This window comes from Bombus vosnesenskii, unplaced genomic scaffold, assembly GCF_011952255.1.
Source record: "Bombus vosnesenskii isolate JDL3184/JDL3185 unplaced genomic scaffold, Bvos_JDL3184-5_v1.1 scf7180000013302, whole genome shotgun sequence".
Taxonomy (NCBI): domain Eukaryota; kingdom Metazoa; phylum Arthropoda; class Insecta; order Hymenoptera; family Apidae; genus Bombus; species Bombus vosnesenskii.
Window position 1 is genome coordinate 2,871,473 of NW_022882951.1, and position 15,283 is coordinate 2,886,755.

Here is a 15,283-nt window from a genome sequence, read left to right on the forward strand (position 1 = left end):
TACAGGATTGATATTTTTATCTTCAATATTCTTCGAGAATATTTGAAATGACATAAACGAAATACGCTGGTTATAAAAAGTATTTGTAGTCACATTTTTCTTTTTTTATTTATTGTTTATAATCACATTCACTGATAAGGCAGGTTTTAGCAGGTATCAGTGATTACAACTACATGTATTCTATAAATATATAAATATTTAAATAGTATTTATATGCATAATTTGGTACAGTTATCTTAGTTTTTTTTATCAGATTCTACATTTTATTTTCGCAGTACTAAATTTTTAGTCATACGGAAGTATTACCAAATGATATTTAATATACTTGGACTTGATTAATTGGTATATAATTCTGCAATAAATACACTGATATACAAATATTTTTTGTAGTCGCTGTAATTTATATATAAATATACTTTATAAGGAAATTAGTAAAAATTAATTGTGGAAATGTATAGTTACGTTTTTCGGGTAATAAATATTTAAATACAGTATAATATAAATAAAATTAGTTTTAGCTTTTCCACTTAACCGATGGCAATCGTAACGCGCTTTCCGCGTAAAAATATTCTTCGGATTGAGGTTGTAATTTTGTTTTATATTCCATTAATGCCGTACGATCTGCTTGTTGTACAAGTATCTATGAAAAAGATATAAAATTCATAATACGTCAGTTTTTCTTAGTGCCAATATTCGAATAATTGTACACTTACATCAATTGCTATTCTAAAACAATGCATATTTTTTGACAATTCCAATCGCCTCTCTATATTATCGACATATTTTAAGTATTTTTCAAGAACCTCGAAAGGTGCACTATTTTTATGCAATATCTTTAGTACATCTTCGATAGGAAGATGAATTTGCAATTTTTTGCTTCCTAGCCATCCCTAGTATTTACAAATTAACAATGGTCTTCATTATCCACTTTTTTATGTCATTAATTATTATTAATTTACAAAATTTTAATATAAAACATGCCTTTGTTACAAGTAATCGATCAACATCATCCCATTCTTTAGCTGCTGCTTTAACTTCTAATACAACCTTTTGATACTGTCTAGGAGACACATCATGCTGTTGAGATAAAATTGTAGGAGACATTAATTTACCCTCTGGCAAATCCCAGTGACCTTTACACGCGTGTTTTAGACAGTCAAGAACTGATGAATTTAGTTCAATATCTTCATTTCCATCGATTACTTTTGCTACCATTTGCCATTCTAATAGTATTAAAAGATATCTACTTAATATATAATTTATCAAAATTCTTGAAATTATACTAGAAAGATAGTTACCAAGTAACTTTATGTAGGATTGGACAAATAAAGCTTCTTTACAATCAGTTAAAGTTGAAAATTGTGTTTTATAACTATTTCGAAGTTTGTTTAGTAATCTATCAGGATCTCGAGTATTTTTTATGATAATGTGTAAAGTTTTCATCTAAAATAGGACGAATTTACTGTAATTTTGCAGAGTTAAAAATTTTGTTATATCAAAACTTACAGCTGCATCCATTGGTTGTCCTAGCATTCTGTAAAAATGACAAATTAATTAGAAATGTAGAAAATAATATAGCAATATACATAGTGCAATACATACGTTAAAATGTCTATAATTTCATTTATTTGCATTCTTATGGAGAGATATCTTATATAAACATTGACAGCATCTGGCCTTTCTGCTAATATTCTCTGAACTAAAGACCGTTTAAGAGTTTTTGTAAGGAATAAAATAATCTACAACATTTATTTTATTTAGAATATGTAAAATATTTTAAGGTACTATGGAAATTGTAGAAACCAAAAATTACTATTAAAATTGCATTTCCATCACCACTTATTATCGCTGCATCTAATAAGGTAGTTTTACTGACAAGCGATTTATATTGTTCCAAAGAATATGGTTGGCCAAGTAAAATTTTTCTAAGAGTAATATCTGGTTGTAGACCTGTTGTTTCTGGATGAAGATTTTGCAATTTATCCGTAGCTAAAACTATGAAACGTGAAAGGTGCTCATATAATATATGTCTTTGTTTTTGGTATCAAACCTATCAGTTAATGGAAATAATGAAAATTCAAGCAACTGCACCAAGAATTGATTTATGTGTGATTTTACTGACGTACTGCAAGAAAGTGTTTTTTCTGAGATAATAGATAACATAGGCTTAAGTGGTTGATAATCATTAGTAGATTTTAAAGATCCGTCCGCAGTCGACGTGTTGGAGATACCAGCCCATAATTTATCTGTATCGGTCTTTGATACTCCAAACAATTGATCTACCTGTTATTTAATATCATTAATTATTGGTTAAAGTGACAAAAAATTACTATCAATGGCAATTTTGTGAACTCAACCTCGTTATTTTCGAAACAGAAAGATCGTTTCTCGCTACTGTACCAAAAATCTTCATCATCTTTAGTAGAAGTCATGATTTCAATTCTGTCTAAATAATAATATTTATATATTTATGAATTATTACACTGAAACATCAGATATTAAATCATAGACGACGTATGACACAGGTCTAACATCTTATTATTATTTATGGAACCAGAGAGGTGAGTAGGGAGGTCGCCGATGAGCGTGAAAGAAATTCAGCCAAAAGTACATTCCGCAAATTACCACCTCTAGCGGTCAAATGGTCGTACTATACGCACATTTCTTCCTTCGATGTTTTTGGTGGGAGAAACGTCCGTACGCACGGCGAGAGGAAAATGTGCATTTGTATCATACTCGTATATACCATCATATAAGCAAATTTCGACACCGATATACCGAAACCCAAAGCCTAAGGAAAACTGTCCAAAAATTGAGTCGTGACTAGTTGTGAAAAATCAACATGAAAGACAAGAAGATTCCAGTTCTATGAATATCTCAGACAGAGACAGAGACACTCTGCTTATTTCCGTCTCGCAAGAACGCGAACTATATTGATCTTTCAAGGTTGATATTTTGCGATTAGACACGACTCAATTATCAAACAGATTCCCTAGCGAGTGTCGAGACTAGGATTAGAATTTTGTATTTAACGCCACCCTTCGGCGAAAGCATCGAAGGCACGGTCGTATTTACAGGTTTAGGAACTCCTGTGGTGGTGATATTTCCAGATTTGAGGATGGAAAGTTTCTTGTATTGTCCAGCATACATAGAGCGCTGATTTTGAATAGTCAAAACAATTTCAACAAAGTAACACATGATGGAAGTAATGAAATGAATTTTTTATAATTTTTATAACACTTTATAAGAAGGTACACATTGTTTATTCACAAACAATTCTATTTAAGAGCTTTAAATGCTTTAAGAGACACAAAATTATGGTCTTGTGTTCCCTATTGTTTTGTCCAGTCAGAGATGAAAAAAGAGTGCTCATGCCCATAGTTCTAATTGTCTCACAGTATACCACGTGGTGAAGTGCTGAGGTCAATTAAAGTTAGGATATACAAGAACCTATGTATTTAAGTTTAAAGTTAGATACTTTCCCTACTTTTTTATTTTTACCTTCATTTAATTACATTTTTTTATTTTTAACTTTTTCAGAATTATATTTTTACTAACATAAATCATTATTACGCGATTTTATCATTCTCTTGTCTAATTATACTTGTCTATTTCGGATAGAAAAGCAGATATGAACTTTTCCGTAGAACAATATAGTTAAATAGGTTCTTGTAGGCGTGGAACTCTTTAGGTTCTTGTCTATGCTAGTGTGCAATCAAACAAGACAGATCCCTAATTTTATAGGTTCTTGTAAATGCTAGCTTTAGTTGACTTCAGCACTTGACCGCATGGTGCAGTACTAGTCTGAGAACAACCAGAGTCATAGGCGTGAGAACTCTTATTTCCTCTCTGGTTTAGTCTGCAGCAATGCTGCTGGTTGTGGATTAGAAAAACAGTTTGCCGCATAATCGTTACATTAAATGGAACTTTGCGTCTTAGGTTATGAAATACCGACCTGTCAAAAATTCAGGATGTTTCTTACATCCTCTGCGATTTCCTACGGTGAATATAGGAATCATCACAGACGACATGTCAGTAATTACGTCACCAGCAATGTACGAAATAGATGTGATATTTGTGATGCCGATCTATCGTTGTTCTGTATTTGACTCCTGAAGATATGCAAATGCGAGGTCTGTTGTTACCCCTGATATCAGTAAAAGGAAAGTTACGCCTGTACATAGGTCACTCTCCCCGCTACGGCAAAAATCAGGATATAAAAGGGTCTGTATCATTGGACTTCGCGGCTTTATTTTTTCGTTACGTAATTTCTTGTGCGTTACTATTTCCATTGAGTTATCAATTAATTCTTAGCGTTACCATTGTGTTATATTAGTACATTTCATAGCATATAAGATTTCTGACAGTTGTATCAGTCTAACATCCTTTATTACTGAATATAAGATTTTAAATTCTTATTAATAGTTAAATATTCTATTAATTCCTTAATTTTATTTCTTTTTGCCATTGAGCAAGTAGAAACAAGTCGAAATTATAGATCCGGTATTCGGGAACTTGAATCGTAGGAAGGATCACCGCTCGCAACTCGTGGACGATCTAGCAATGAGAACATCTGCACGCTGTTCAAAGCCATTCGTTAGCCATAGATCTTGTTAGTTCCCTTTTCTGTGAAGTTAGAGGTTAGGAAGTATGTTATTTTTGCATATATCAATTATTTTTAAATAGAACTAGGAATAGAATCGAAATTATTAATTTATAACAATATTATAAGACACACAGTGTTATTGAATTGTGTTATATCAATATTAGTAATAGAATTATATGATTTATATAATTTATCTATCTTGTACATTACTAAAGATTTGAATAAACGTTTATTTAAAGGTAATCAACCGTTTAATCATCTAATGGCCTGTCCAGCGATCCTGGAATGACTCATCCCAATCCTTTAATGAGAAGTAGAATGGAGGAACTTTGTAAGAATGTTCTGAATCTCGAAATTCGAAATTTGTCTCTAATATTCAATTAAACTTTTAAATGTTTCTTCATTCTTCAAGAAAAACTATTTTGTAAGCTAGTAGAAAAATATGATTTTACAGAAGCTGACACATTCTACCACAACTGTAAGATATTTTATAAAATGTATTTTGTAACGTGAGTTTTTCATTGAAATATCGCGATATGTATGTCATTACATTGTAAATTATTAAAAGTAGAATCACGATTAGACTGTGGATTTTAACAAGGGGGCGGGGATAAACGGAATAGCCGCAATACAACATACGATCTATTTATTATTTACAACAATGTACCAATGTTACACAAAATGTACCACATCGTGTTTTTATTTAAATCACTTATCACACAATTTACAAAACGTCGCTCATTCGCTCGCCATTTAATGTCAGTTCGATAAATGGATTGCATTTAGAACTCGTTCTCAACGTTTTTTCATGGCATCTCGTACTTTTTCGGGCAAAACGATGCACGGAAGGGAGAAATTGCAAATATGACAAACTTGGTGAAAATGAGTTCTTGAACGCTTTAACGTCTTGTGCTTTAAAAAATTCATCCTGTCACTTGATTCGCGACAACGTCGTTCTTTTTCTTTCTATTTCGCGTTGCAATCTCATTTTACGTGTATCCCTATATTATATATTATAATTACGTGATATTAACAATGCAAAAATACCAATACTCTTATTACAATCAAATTCACTCGAATCTGATTGATAATTATATCTAATAAAAATTAATTTCTCTTCACTTTTGTGACGAACCCGCATTACAAATTTTCATTTCGTCGTAAGCGGTTAACCAGATTAGCAGATTAGAAAATTTATGCATTCGTCGTGTGGTGACAGTCAGATTTATGAAATTCATTTTTGTTTAGTGGAACTTTTACAAATTATACGAGTAAGCTATATTCTTGCTTCGTTCGTCATTTTTCGAAAATTATAATCAAAGTGTTTGTTAATTAACAATAAGAGGAACGACGCTTACAGAGCGGGATTAACTGTTTTTTAATTTAACTTTATTTAAGCGATGTATGATATCTTAAAAAAAAAAAAGAAAAAAAGAAGACGAAGGAAAAAATATTTAGACGAAGATTCTATTGACTCGAACAGAGCAGTAGAATGTCAAAAATGTATTATCTCATATATACGAATTGCAATCAGATGTTTCCCACTACTCGAAGAAAAATAATGTCCCTTTTAAGAAAAAGAAAAAACGCAGAGATACGTCGTTCCTCTGTTTTACCGCATTTCTCTCTTGTTTCCGTATTTTTTAATTCTTTGGCATTTACCATAGAAATAGGGATTTCTGCACCTTACCATACACGTAAAACGAGACGTTTAATTTTATTGCCAAAAATCGCACACGAAAAAAGAAAAAGAACTATCATCGTCTGAAAGACATACGCGTCCAAAGTTCCGAGATTCGGCTTGTGAATTGCGCGCGTAATTTAAATACTCGAAGCTCGAACGATACGTATCTTCAAGTCTAGTACATCTTGCAAGAGATTCGTTCGCTTAGAATACAGTTTCAATTGGACAACATAAACATTCAACATTTAAAAAATCTAATAAATCTGTACATGCTTTCAACGAGCTTGAAAGAAACATTAAACGTTAGGTCATTTCCATCATATTGTCGATTAGTCCAAGTATTCGTACGTTTATGTTTCAAAAGCATCTGCGTTGTCTCACATGTGCATTCATATATTATCTTTCTTTTACAACAAATAAAATATACTATATATTTTAGTGTAACAACAACTATCCAATCATTCGATATCAAAATCTTTCCCGTTTTTATAATACCACACTTCGGTATTCCACTTTCCCTTGAAATATTAAAACATTAGCAACCATTCGGCCAAACAACGATAGAAAAAATTCGTCAGGAGTAACGAACAAAAGAAAAAAAAAAAAAAAAAAAGAAAGAAGAAATCCTTTCTTTTTTAAAAGAATCTTCGTTATTTTTTCGTAGCAACGAAGCTCGATAAAATCTCCAGTAAAATGTGATAGAATAATCGAATAAAAACAATCTCCGATTGATTGGGGCGTAAAATCGTTAAAATTCATTCGAGCGCGAAAATTTCCAGCGGGAATAAGAAAATCGTACGGCTAACTTTCTAATACGGCCCATAAATTCTTCTTCAATAAAACTTTAAAAGTTCATGCATGCGACCGTGACGAATGGACGTGTTTAGGGTTTCGTTCTCGGCCGCTAAAATCTCGCCCGCGAGAAAGAAACGTACTTAGTTTAAAACCCGAATACAACGATCTCTACTCCTCGCGAATCTTTGATCTGTGTCTTTTAATACTTTAGAACGGATCTGCGTGCTTTTCATCTACCTTGCGTCGCTTTTATTCCGAATATCTACGATTCGATTTGTCGTCCATTGAGGCAAAATTCATTTTCATTTCTGGTCCTCTGTGCCTGACATAGATTATCCTTAAGGAATATTCTTTTTATTTGCTAATTCTAAATAATCTTTTCTCTAAATTTTCAGCACCAGAAGTAATGGAAACTTTTCATTTTGAAAATCCAATTTCAAGACCCGAAAGAGTCGATGAAACTTTGTTCGATGATTTTTAGTTAGTTTCCGAGATTTTTTTTTACTTTGTTAAAAAAAATTCTTTTCTTCGTAATTATTAGCAGAATACTCTGTTTCTAGATTCCCTTGATATTCTTCCAAATTTATATTCTTCTGCTACATTACGTGATCCTTAAATTTCTCTTAAACAGTGCAGCATCTATTCAAGTCTTTCTTATAAATGAAAATAACTTTTCTTCGATTATCATTCTCAATTTCATCCGATCTTGTTATGGCAAAGCAAAGGATGTTCTACATAGACAACTATATACGTAGACGAGAAGCACGCATTTCTAGCGGTACGCACACACAGACGAAGAGCACGGACAGCCGATAAGATGGACGGATAGCTGTTGTGATGTTCCTCTGACTTTTTCCAAGTTAAGAACGAGTCTGGACGATTTATGCCCCGAATTAGAACGCGAACCCTGCCTCACCATGTTTTTTGATTGCACTTTGTCGAACGTAAACGATGCGCATTGCACGGGGTTTATCGAACAAGAAAATCGTGAATTATGTTTCATACGAGCAAGTAGGTACTCGTTGCTTTTAATTCTAACAGATTCGTACGAATCGATCAACGATACACTTTACCGTCGTATCGGATAAGAAAAATCTTAACTCTGATAACGAATTAAGTTTCTTCGCGCAAAATGACCGAATTTTTATAATTAAATTTCTATAATTAAAAAGAAAAAAGACCGAGCAAACAGAGAAGAAACTATATTATTCGATTATTTCACGAATTATTCTCAAAAGTCGGAGAATAATCAAAGAAGCTAAGTTACCACGATCTTACGATAAAAAATAATAATTTCAGGAAAAGATTCCTTAATCGATCCGACGATTATCGCAGAGACGTTAAAATAGCAAGTTTCTATGATTTTCTAAATTTTAGTACGTCGAAAGAAAAAGGGGTAAACTGACGGAGAAACAACGAGTACCACGGGTGGATAGTGATTTTGAAATCAAATTACAGTCGATGAGAATGCGTGTACGTGTAAGTACCATATACGATATCCGTTCATATAGGTACACGAACGTGTACACGTAATCTGCACGAGCACCTTCACCTGTGCAATGGACAATTCGCGTGTACTTGTTACACGCGCGTTTAAACACCTACGATCGTGTGGATGCGTCCGCGCTCACGTAACGATACAGAGCGTTTTCTTCAAAATCTATAATTCCTCGAATCGAAGACGATGTTTGAGCTCGATTAATATCTGTTCTACCGACACTGCGCGAATTTTCTGCTCTCTTATTATTCTACTCACATACACGTTCGTTTATTATATATACGCATATATATGGAGGATAATCCATAAACCACGATCACTTCAAGTATACTCCGTTTTCGATAACGAAGAAGATAGACGGCGAAGGACGACGATTTTTACAACTTTACGAAGGCAAATGTCTCGCGAGATGAACTCAGGTTCACGCGAGTCCACTCGTCGATTAAAATTCGCTATAATTTCAGCTTTCTCGCGGTTGATACTCTGTAGCTAGAATTTTATCGGTTTATCAAAAAAGACACTGTTATCTTTTGTTATCGATGGTTGCAGTTTTTTGGATGAGAAAAGCAATGGTCAACAATCAACGTAAATAAATTAATTATTCGGTATTAATATAATCGTATGGCGTTGATCGCTCAAAATTTCACATTGAATTGCAAACGTGGCATTTAAGAATTTCTATATGCCAATTGAATCGATTGAATATTTAATTAATATTTAATTTAATGCGATAGATCGTTCCTTTTGTAAAGTATATTTCAAGTAACTTTTTAGCCTATTGGTGTCATCGGCATTATGGATATTTCTCCTTTCTCTCTCCTTAAATATAAAAGAGATATTTGAAAGGATCGTAATAAGTGGACCATCCTGTACATCGGTTAAACAAAAGGGCGCGACGTACTTCACGCCGCGTACCACATTGACAGAGTTTCTCTACACTTAGAATACGTTAAGAATCTTCAATTCGGGGTTTTATATACTTTACGTAAACCCTCTGTATAAATATATGTATATAAAAGTAACTCCATAACATACAATAAATCGTATCTTTGTTTGGCACATTTCGTCAACTATAGGATCCGTACAAGTACACCTATTTAGGTACACATACGCTTCTATATATATATTTATATATACATACGCGTATACACCACGTGGCAAGTATATATATACATATATACCAACTCGCTTTAGTCTCTAATAGTCATATATATAATATATATATATAGTATATAGAATACGTACAAATATTCCATCGGAGTAACGATAGTATGTACCACTTTTTCTTTTTTTTTTTTTCCTTACGTGTCATTGTATTTTTTGCCTGTGTGTATATATATATATATATATATTTATATTTATATATCTACATTTATTCTTTACTTTCCGTATTATTCCATTGAGTGTCGTTTATCGATCCTATCTACCTCTAGAAAATTATAAGAGGAACGTAACAATCTGTTATTCTCCGATACAATATAATATATTACGTTTTTCTTTACGTCGTTAAAACGTCACGCGCTTCGCCGAACAGGGAATAGGCTTGGCAAGCGTGGGAGTTGCACTCTCTCGCGAGATTCCCTAGTCTCTTCTGTTCACGATCGTCCCCTTAACTTCGTTCAGATTAGCCGAGTTACCCACGTTCAAACAATTCAAATTCGAGTAAATCGAAGTTTGCTCGCGGACGCGAGGATTTTACGCCATTTACTTTCTTCTTACTAGGACAGCTTTAATCTCCATTGAGGTGATTTTGCCTTACGTTATACGATATACATCACAGGATAGATTACAAATTACGTTTACAATTATACTTATGGATTTTACAAATTATGTTTATAATTATATAATTAACGTTTCATTTACGTACGCAACTGCTCCCTCCTCTACTTTCCATTAGAAATATTCACCTAAAGACAAATTATCGAATGGAAAGTTAAGTAACTCGACTTGTACGAATTCAAACTTAAAGTCTTATTACTGATCCGTCGAATTCAAGCAGCGTAACTAACTTGAACGAAGTTTTTGATCCAAATAGATTTTCGAAAAGAGTACAAATTCGCGTTTCTATGTCATTCTGCTTTCGCATATAATTTCGGAAGCTTGGCGAAAGTTTCCTTTTTCTCAAAAATTCGTCGAAGAACATTCGTGATGCGCGTAATCGAAAGCACAACTCCATGGACCCATTCAGAAAATCCGGCCCGCAGTCGGAATATATATTATATATTATATATATATATATTTTTTTGTTATTTTTTTCTCTTTTTTTCTTCATTTTTACTTAATTATCGTTCGATAGGATTCTTCGTAATTCTTTCGCTTAATCTTTTCTTCGTTTTTTTGTTTTTTCTCATTTTTGTCTAAATAAATATATCCACGAACAAGGCACTGCTCGACAGGCGGAAGTGTGCGCGCGACACCGTTTTTTCGTCGTTGTCGGATGTTCGGATATAATACACTGCGTGGAAAATTTCGCGTCGATCTGTCGAGCTTCTTCGAGCCGTTTCCTATCGCGAAACGTCGGGTAAAAAGTGGTCGGGATGCGTTTTTAGAATATTATCTGCGTAAGTGTGAAGCACTGACGACTCTCGAGCCTTAAGGAAATTCTCTCCATCTCTAATCGCTTGCATCTTGGAGAAAATGGACGTTCCGAAAATCATAACTTTATTGAGAATCAAAAATGTAGATAAGTTCTTCTCGATAGTTTCCTAGCAAATATTATCGTCCTGCTTTTATGTACTTTTTGATTGTGTTTGTCGGTAAAAGAAAGAAGAAAAAAGAAACGAGAGTTGAATTTAAGTTCGTGTGATTATCCCCAAGAACAACTGCGAACGTTGATTGCTATTTTCGCCCTGATAGAAATTGAGAGCGAGATAAGGGCGTGGCAGTACACCAGGCCATGTTAACCCTCCTGATACTCGTCGTTTAATTTTTTATAACACATTTGTTATTTATCAAACTAAATTTATTCTTAACAACCGCGGCGGAATCGCTGTATTTAACGATCAATAACCAGAAGCACTTGTCAGAATTCAGAAATTCCTCATAGATAATCATCTTTCGATCTTATTGGAACAACTTATTGTTATTATGATCACTGTTAAAAGAAAAAAGAGATTTGTTTAAACAGCGAAAAAACAGTACTCGAGAATTAAAGATGGATTCGGAAGCAGTCTACAACCACTCATATTACAATTCTCCAAATTTCCGAGATCAATCTCACTATCCATGTTTATCAGAAGAGTTAAACGAGACCAACAGATTTGCCATTATTCTCGGCCCGAATTTCGTTCAGAGTGAACGCCAAACACAGGACGTCGTCAGAGAGCGTTTCGCCCACTGGCAGGTCGGCGTGCGTTATAAAGGGAAGCACTTGGTCCGTTTCTGGGCAACGGTGGATCGGCAGTCGACCTTAGAACCTAGGGTGAAACTCTCCGGCTTGACCGTCTCCTCGACAGAGATCTTCCCGAGTCGCTTTTTTACTCGGAATGGCGTTGATCTCGGGGATATGATCTCGTAAAGATCGCTAGTCCTACCCTGAATCTGAACCCTACCCTTCGGACTGCTTGCCTTCTGATCGATAGGAATAGCGATATCGACTTCAGCGCAGTGATTCTGGCTCATATTCTTCGGAACGTTTTTCTCCGAGTCGCTACCGCGATCTTTCTCGTTAGTTTCATCGGATGGAGTGTTGAAAACATCGGAGGAATAGCTTTTGGAGTCGCATATCAACGCTACATTCGAGTAATCGACCGCTTCCTCAACCTCCGAAGGCAAATTCCTGGCAGAAGCCAAAGAAATAGCTCTAGCTTCTGGTTTCTGTGGTTTTTCCTCGTCGGCATAGTCCAACGACAAACACTTCTTCTCAAACAGAGCCGGGCCAGGAATTCCTCCATCGGACTCCTTCGTTTCTTCCTCTTTCTCCTTCTTTTTTTGCCCATCTTCCTCTTGCTTCCTATCAAGCTGTCCTTCCTCTGTTCTTTCTAGGGAATTGATCACCCTCGATGGACGGCGAATACTATTTTCCCGTTCAACAGACAGACAGAATTCCTTGTCAGTCAGCAGAATACGCTTAGGCTGTCGAACTGGTTTTTTATCCAGTTCAAGATCCTCTTTCTCCCATGACGGAGTCTTTAACAAACTTTTCACCTTTCTTAGCTCAGTCAGCAAGTCCATCGTCTCTTGTGACGGTTCGTGGAAGATCCTTCTCTTTGGTCGCCTTATGGATGAATTTGTATCCGAGTCCTGATCACTAGGGTGATCTATTCCCTGTTGTTTCTTCAGTACAGACCTAACTGTACCTCCATGGACTCGTACCACTTCGTTCTTGCTTCCCGAAGTCGAATCTGTTTCCATCTTAGCGGGAGTCGAACTTACTGACTTTGACGCTTCGTCTGTTTTTGACGTAGGATCCTTGGGACTTTTGTCACGAGCATCCGGCACGATGTTATTCGCTTTTAGTCGTTCCTGTTGCCTTCCAATTATGCTCTGAACATTGCCTCTTGTGCGTCTTTTGAAGTCTGCGTACGTTTCAGTAGGAATTTCATGGTACTTAAACTTATCCTGAAGCTGTTTGAACGTTTCTTTGGAATACTCCTGACCTATCCTATGCGCCAGAGAATCCTCCGACGATGCTTCCCTAGTTTTTTCGACATGGTCTCTTTCTTGGTATCCAAGAGAAGCGATAGAGCGATCCTTGGACAAAAGATTATCCGAAGAAATGCCTCTTCTCTCAAACTGCGCCTGTTTGCTAGGTTTTTCACCCTGATCCTTGCCATTCCTGTCCAGCAGGTCCTCATACGTCTGTCTTCTGGTCTTCATTGGCGAATAAATATTTTTCTCCGATGAGTCAGCTTGTGATTCATTTTGATCTGGCAGAACGGATGAGATTGGACGTTTCACTGGCGAATTGGGAACGCTATCTTGCGTCTGTTCAATGGTTTGGGAGTTTTGGATCACCTTTCGATGAATAGGTGTCCTTGGTGTCGATGGATCTCTCTTCAGCAGCCATCTTTTTCTTGGTGAATTGTCCCAGCTATTAAGTTCTTTATCAGAACTGACACTTGCGTTAGTAAAAATGATTTCCTCGCTAGTCGTAACGCGACACATGAGCAATTCAGCTCCATTGCTAGCCCGTTCCTTCGTTTCCAATTTAGGCGACTCTTCCGTCGTGGTGGTAGTATCCAGTGGCAAAGAGCTAGGCCCGGAGTCCAGGACATCGTCCAAAGAAGCACCTCTGAGAGGATCTCGAAGTTCCTTTACTTGCACAGTCGATTCTAGATCCTCGGTTTCGAACGAATACATCTTCAACAAAGGACCTTTAGCAGATCTTCTACGTTGAACGTCAAACGATTGCTCCACTCTCATGTTCTTCTGAATCCTTCTCTCTTCCGCCTTCTTCGTTTCCTCGGTCTTCGTCGTTGTTTCCTCCACGCACGTTTCATTCTTAATGCCCCACCTTTCATAACGCGGAGTATCGAATATGAATTTATCCAACGTCTTCGACGAGCCAATTTTGTCCAAGAAAGGTTTCTCCACCGCCTTGCTAGGCCCGATTTTCTCCAAGTAAGGCTTGCCTGTTATCTTAGGCGCAAGCTTCGCCAGGAACGGCTTGTCCTCCGTCTTCGAGATGCCGATCTTCTTCAAAAACGGTCTCTTCTTCTCCTTACCCTCTTTCTCGAACGATCGATCGTTTAATTTCTCGCTGCTATAGTTCGATGAGTTGTCGCTGCTCTTAGATCGCGCCCGTTTATTCCTCGGGTGTGGCGTTAACGGGGTCCTGGGTGTTCTCGGCGTGAGGGACGGACTGGGCTCCTGGTTCGGGCAGGTTTCGTCCAGCAGAGCGATGGCGTCTCTCAGATCCATGTACGCCTTCCTAGGTGCGGTACTCGCTGGACCAGGTCGTGGTACCTCGCTGTCGATGCTGCTATTCCTCGTGGACGTGCTTTCCGGCTTCATTTCCGTGTCCATGTGCGAGTACGAGGGATACGAGCTCCGATCGCCCATGGGCCCCGGCGAGGAATCTATGGTAGGGTAATCCTCGAGGTACCAGGGCGTTACACCGAGGTCTTCTGGTCTGGCCGCGGTACTGTGAACCGGAAGCATCGGGATCTTACTGATGGCGCCTCTGTTGCTGCCAGAACCCGTTGACTGTTGATCGGTCTGTGTGGTACTCGAGAACGTACCAGATATACTGGCTATCTCGATCGGGGTGCTGGTTATCGCCACTTGCCGACGATAACTGGTACACGTGGCGAAATACGGAAGCGCCGGACGCGCCGTTTCGACGATGACGCGACCCTGGGCACACGGGACCATTGGCTCCCCGTCCGCCGGGGCTTCCTCCGGAGTCAACGGCAGCGCCGCCCCGCGACCGAACTCAATGAACCACAGCTCGTCCCTCAACTCGCTTTCTCACTTTTTCTCGTTCATGTCCTTGTTCAGGTAGTGGAGCACGTAATGTAGCACCAGGTCGTAACAATATTTGTACTCGGTCTGCAACAGTTTCGAGCACGATTTAAATGATAATTAAATTGCTCGTAACATGAAAAATAATCCCCCTTTTTAAACGGAATCTTAAGACAAGTTTGACAGGTAGAAAATATCGACAATTTTGTATCGTACACAGATACTTGTCGTTCGATTTAAATTGATTTTTAGTTAATTTCTTTTTTAAATTTGGAACTCGCGACAGTTAAAAGTC

General features: G+C 36.8%; 3 protein-coding genes and 1 long non-coding RNA gene across 10 annotated transcripts in view; 1 reads left to right on the top strand and 3 right to left on the bottom strand.

Annotated features, from left to right (window-relative positions):
* Positions 1-176: 176 nt before the first annotated feature.
* On the bottom strand, positions 177-2,630 carry LOC117234162 (spermatogenesis-defective protein 39 homolog). Its single transcript, XM_033495104.1, has 9 exons — positions 2,358-2,630; positions 2,127-2,283; positions 1,814-1,995; positions 1,603-1,739; positions 1,507-1,534; positions 1,299-1,443; positions 982-1,223; positions 714-890; positions 177-640 (listed from the first exon to the last, which is right to left on the bottom strand). Exons 1-9 carry the CDS (start codon positions 2,430-2,432, stop codon positions 515-517), a joined length of 1,269 nt encoding a protein of 422 aa, XP_033350995.1. The 5' UTR covers positions 2,433-2,630; the 3' UTR covers positions 177-514.
* A 1,180-nt stretch (positions 2,631-3,810) lies between these two features.
* On the top strand, positions 3,811-4,849 carry LOC117234164. The gene is made up of 2 exons (XR_004493480.1): positions 3,811-4,224; positions 4,527-4,849. It is a non-coding gene; the product is annotated as an uncharacterized LOC117234164 (long non-coding RNA).
* A 386-nt stretch (positions 4,850-5,235) lies between these two features.
* On the bottom strand, positions 5,236-14,925 carry LOC117234158 (microtubule-associated protein futsch-like). The gene has a single exon (XM_033495092.1). It carries the CDS (start codon positions 14,896-14,898, stop codon positions 11,938-11,940), a length of 2,961 nt encoding a protein of 986 aa, XP_033350983.1. The 5' UTR covers positions 14,899-14,925; the 3' UTR covers positions 5,236-11,937.
* An 8-nt stretch (positions 14,926-14,933) lies between these two features.
* LOC117234160 (receptor-type tyrosine-protein phosphatase kappa) overlaps positions 14,934-15,283 on the bottom strand; it is a 107,437-nt gene continuing 107,087 nt past the window's right edge. For all 7 annotated transcript variants that reach the window (XM_033495100.1, XM_033495101.1, XM_033495098.1 and 4 more), the window contains one exon: positions 14,934-15,075. In XM_033495100.1, coding sequence (XP_033350991.1) covers positions 14,995-15,075 — 81 coding nt within the window. In that variant the 3' untranslated portion in view covers positions 14,934-14,994. The remainder of the gene's footprint in view (positions 15,076-15,283) is intronic.

Bases quoted from the DNA above. Each gene is read 5' to 3' on its own strand.
- LOC117234162 (XM_033495104.1), bottom strand. From the start codon at position 2,432: ATGACTTCTACTAAAGATGATGAAGATTTTTGGTACAGTAGCGAGAAA. The intron at 1,740-1,813 runs GTAATTTTTGGT...TAAATGTTGTAG, and splicing joins ATGGAAATGCAATTTTAATA to ATTATTTTATTCCTTACAAA. The intron at 1,224-1,298 runs GTAACTATCTTT...TAATACTATTAG, and splicing joins ATCCTACATAAAGTTACTTG to AATGGCAAATGGTAGCAAAA.
- LOC117234158 (XM_033495092.1), bottom strand. From the start codon at position 14,898: ATGGTCCCGTGTGCCCAGGGTCGCGTCATCGTCGAAACGGCGCGTCCG.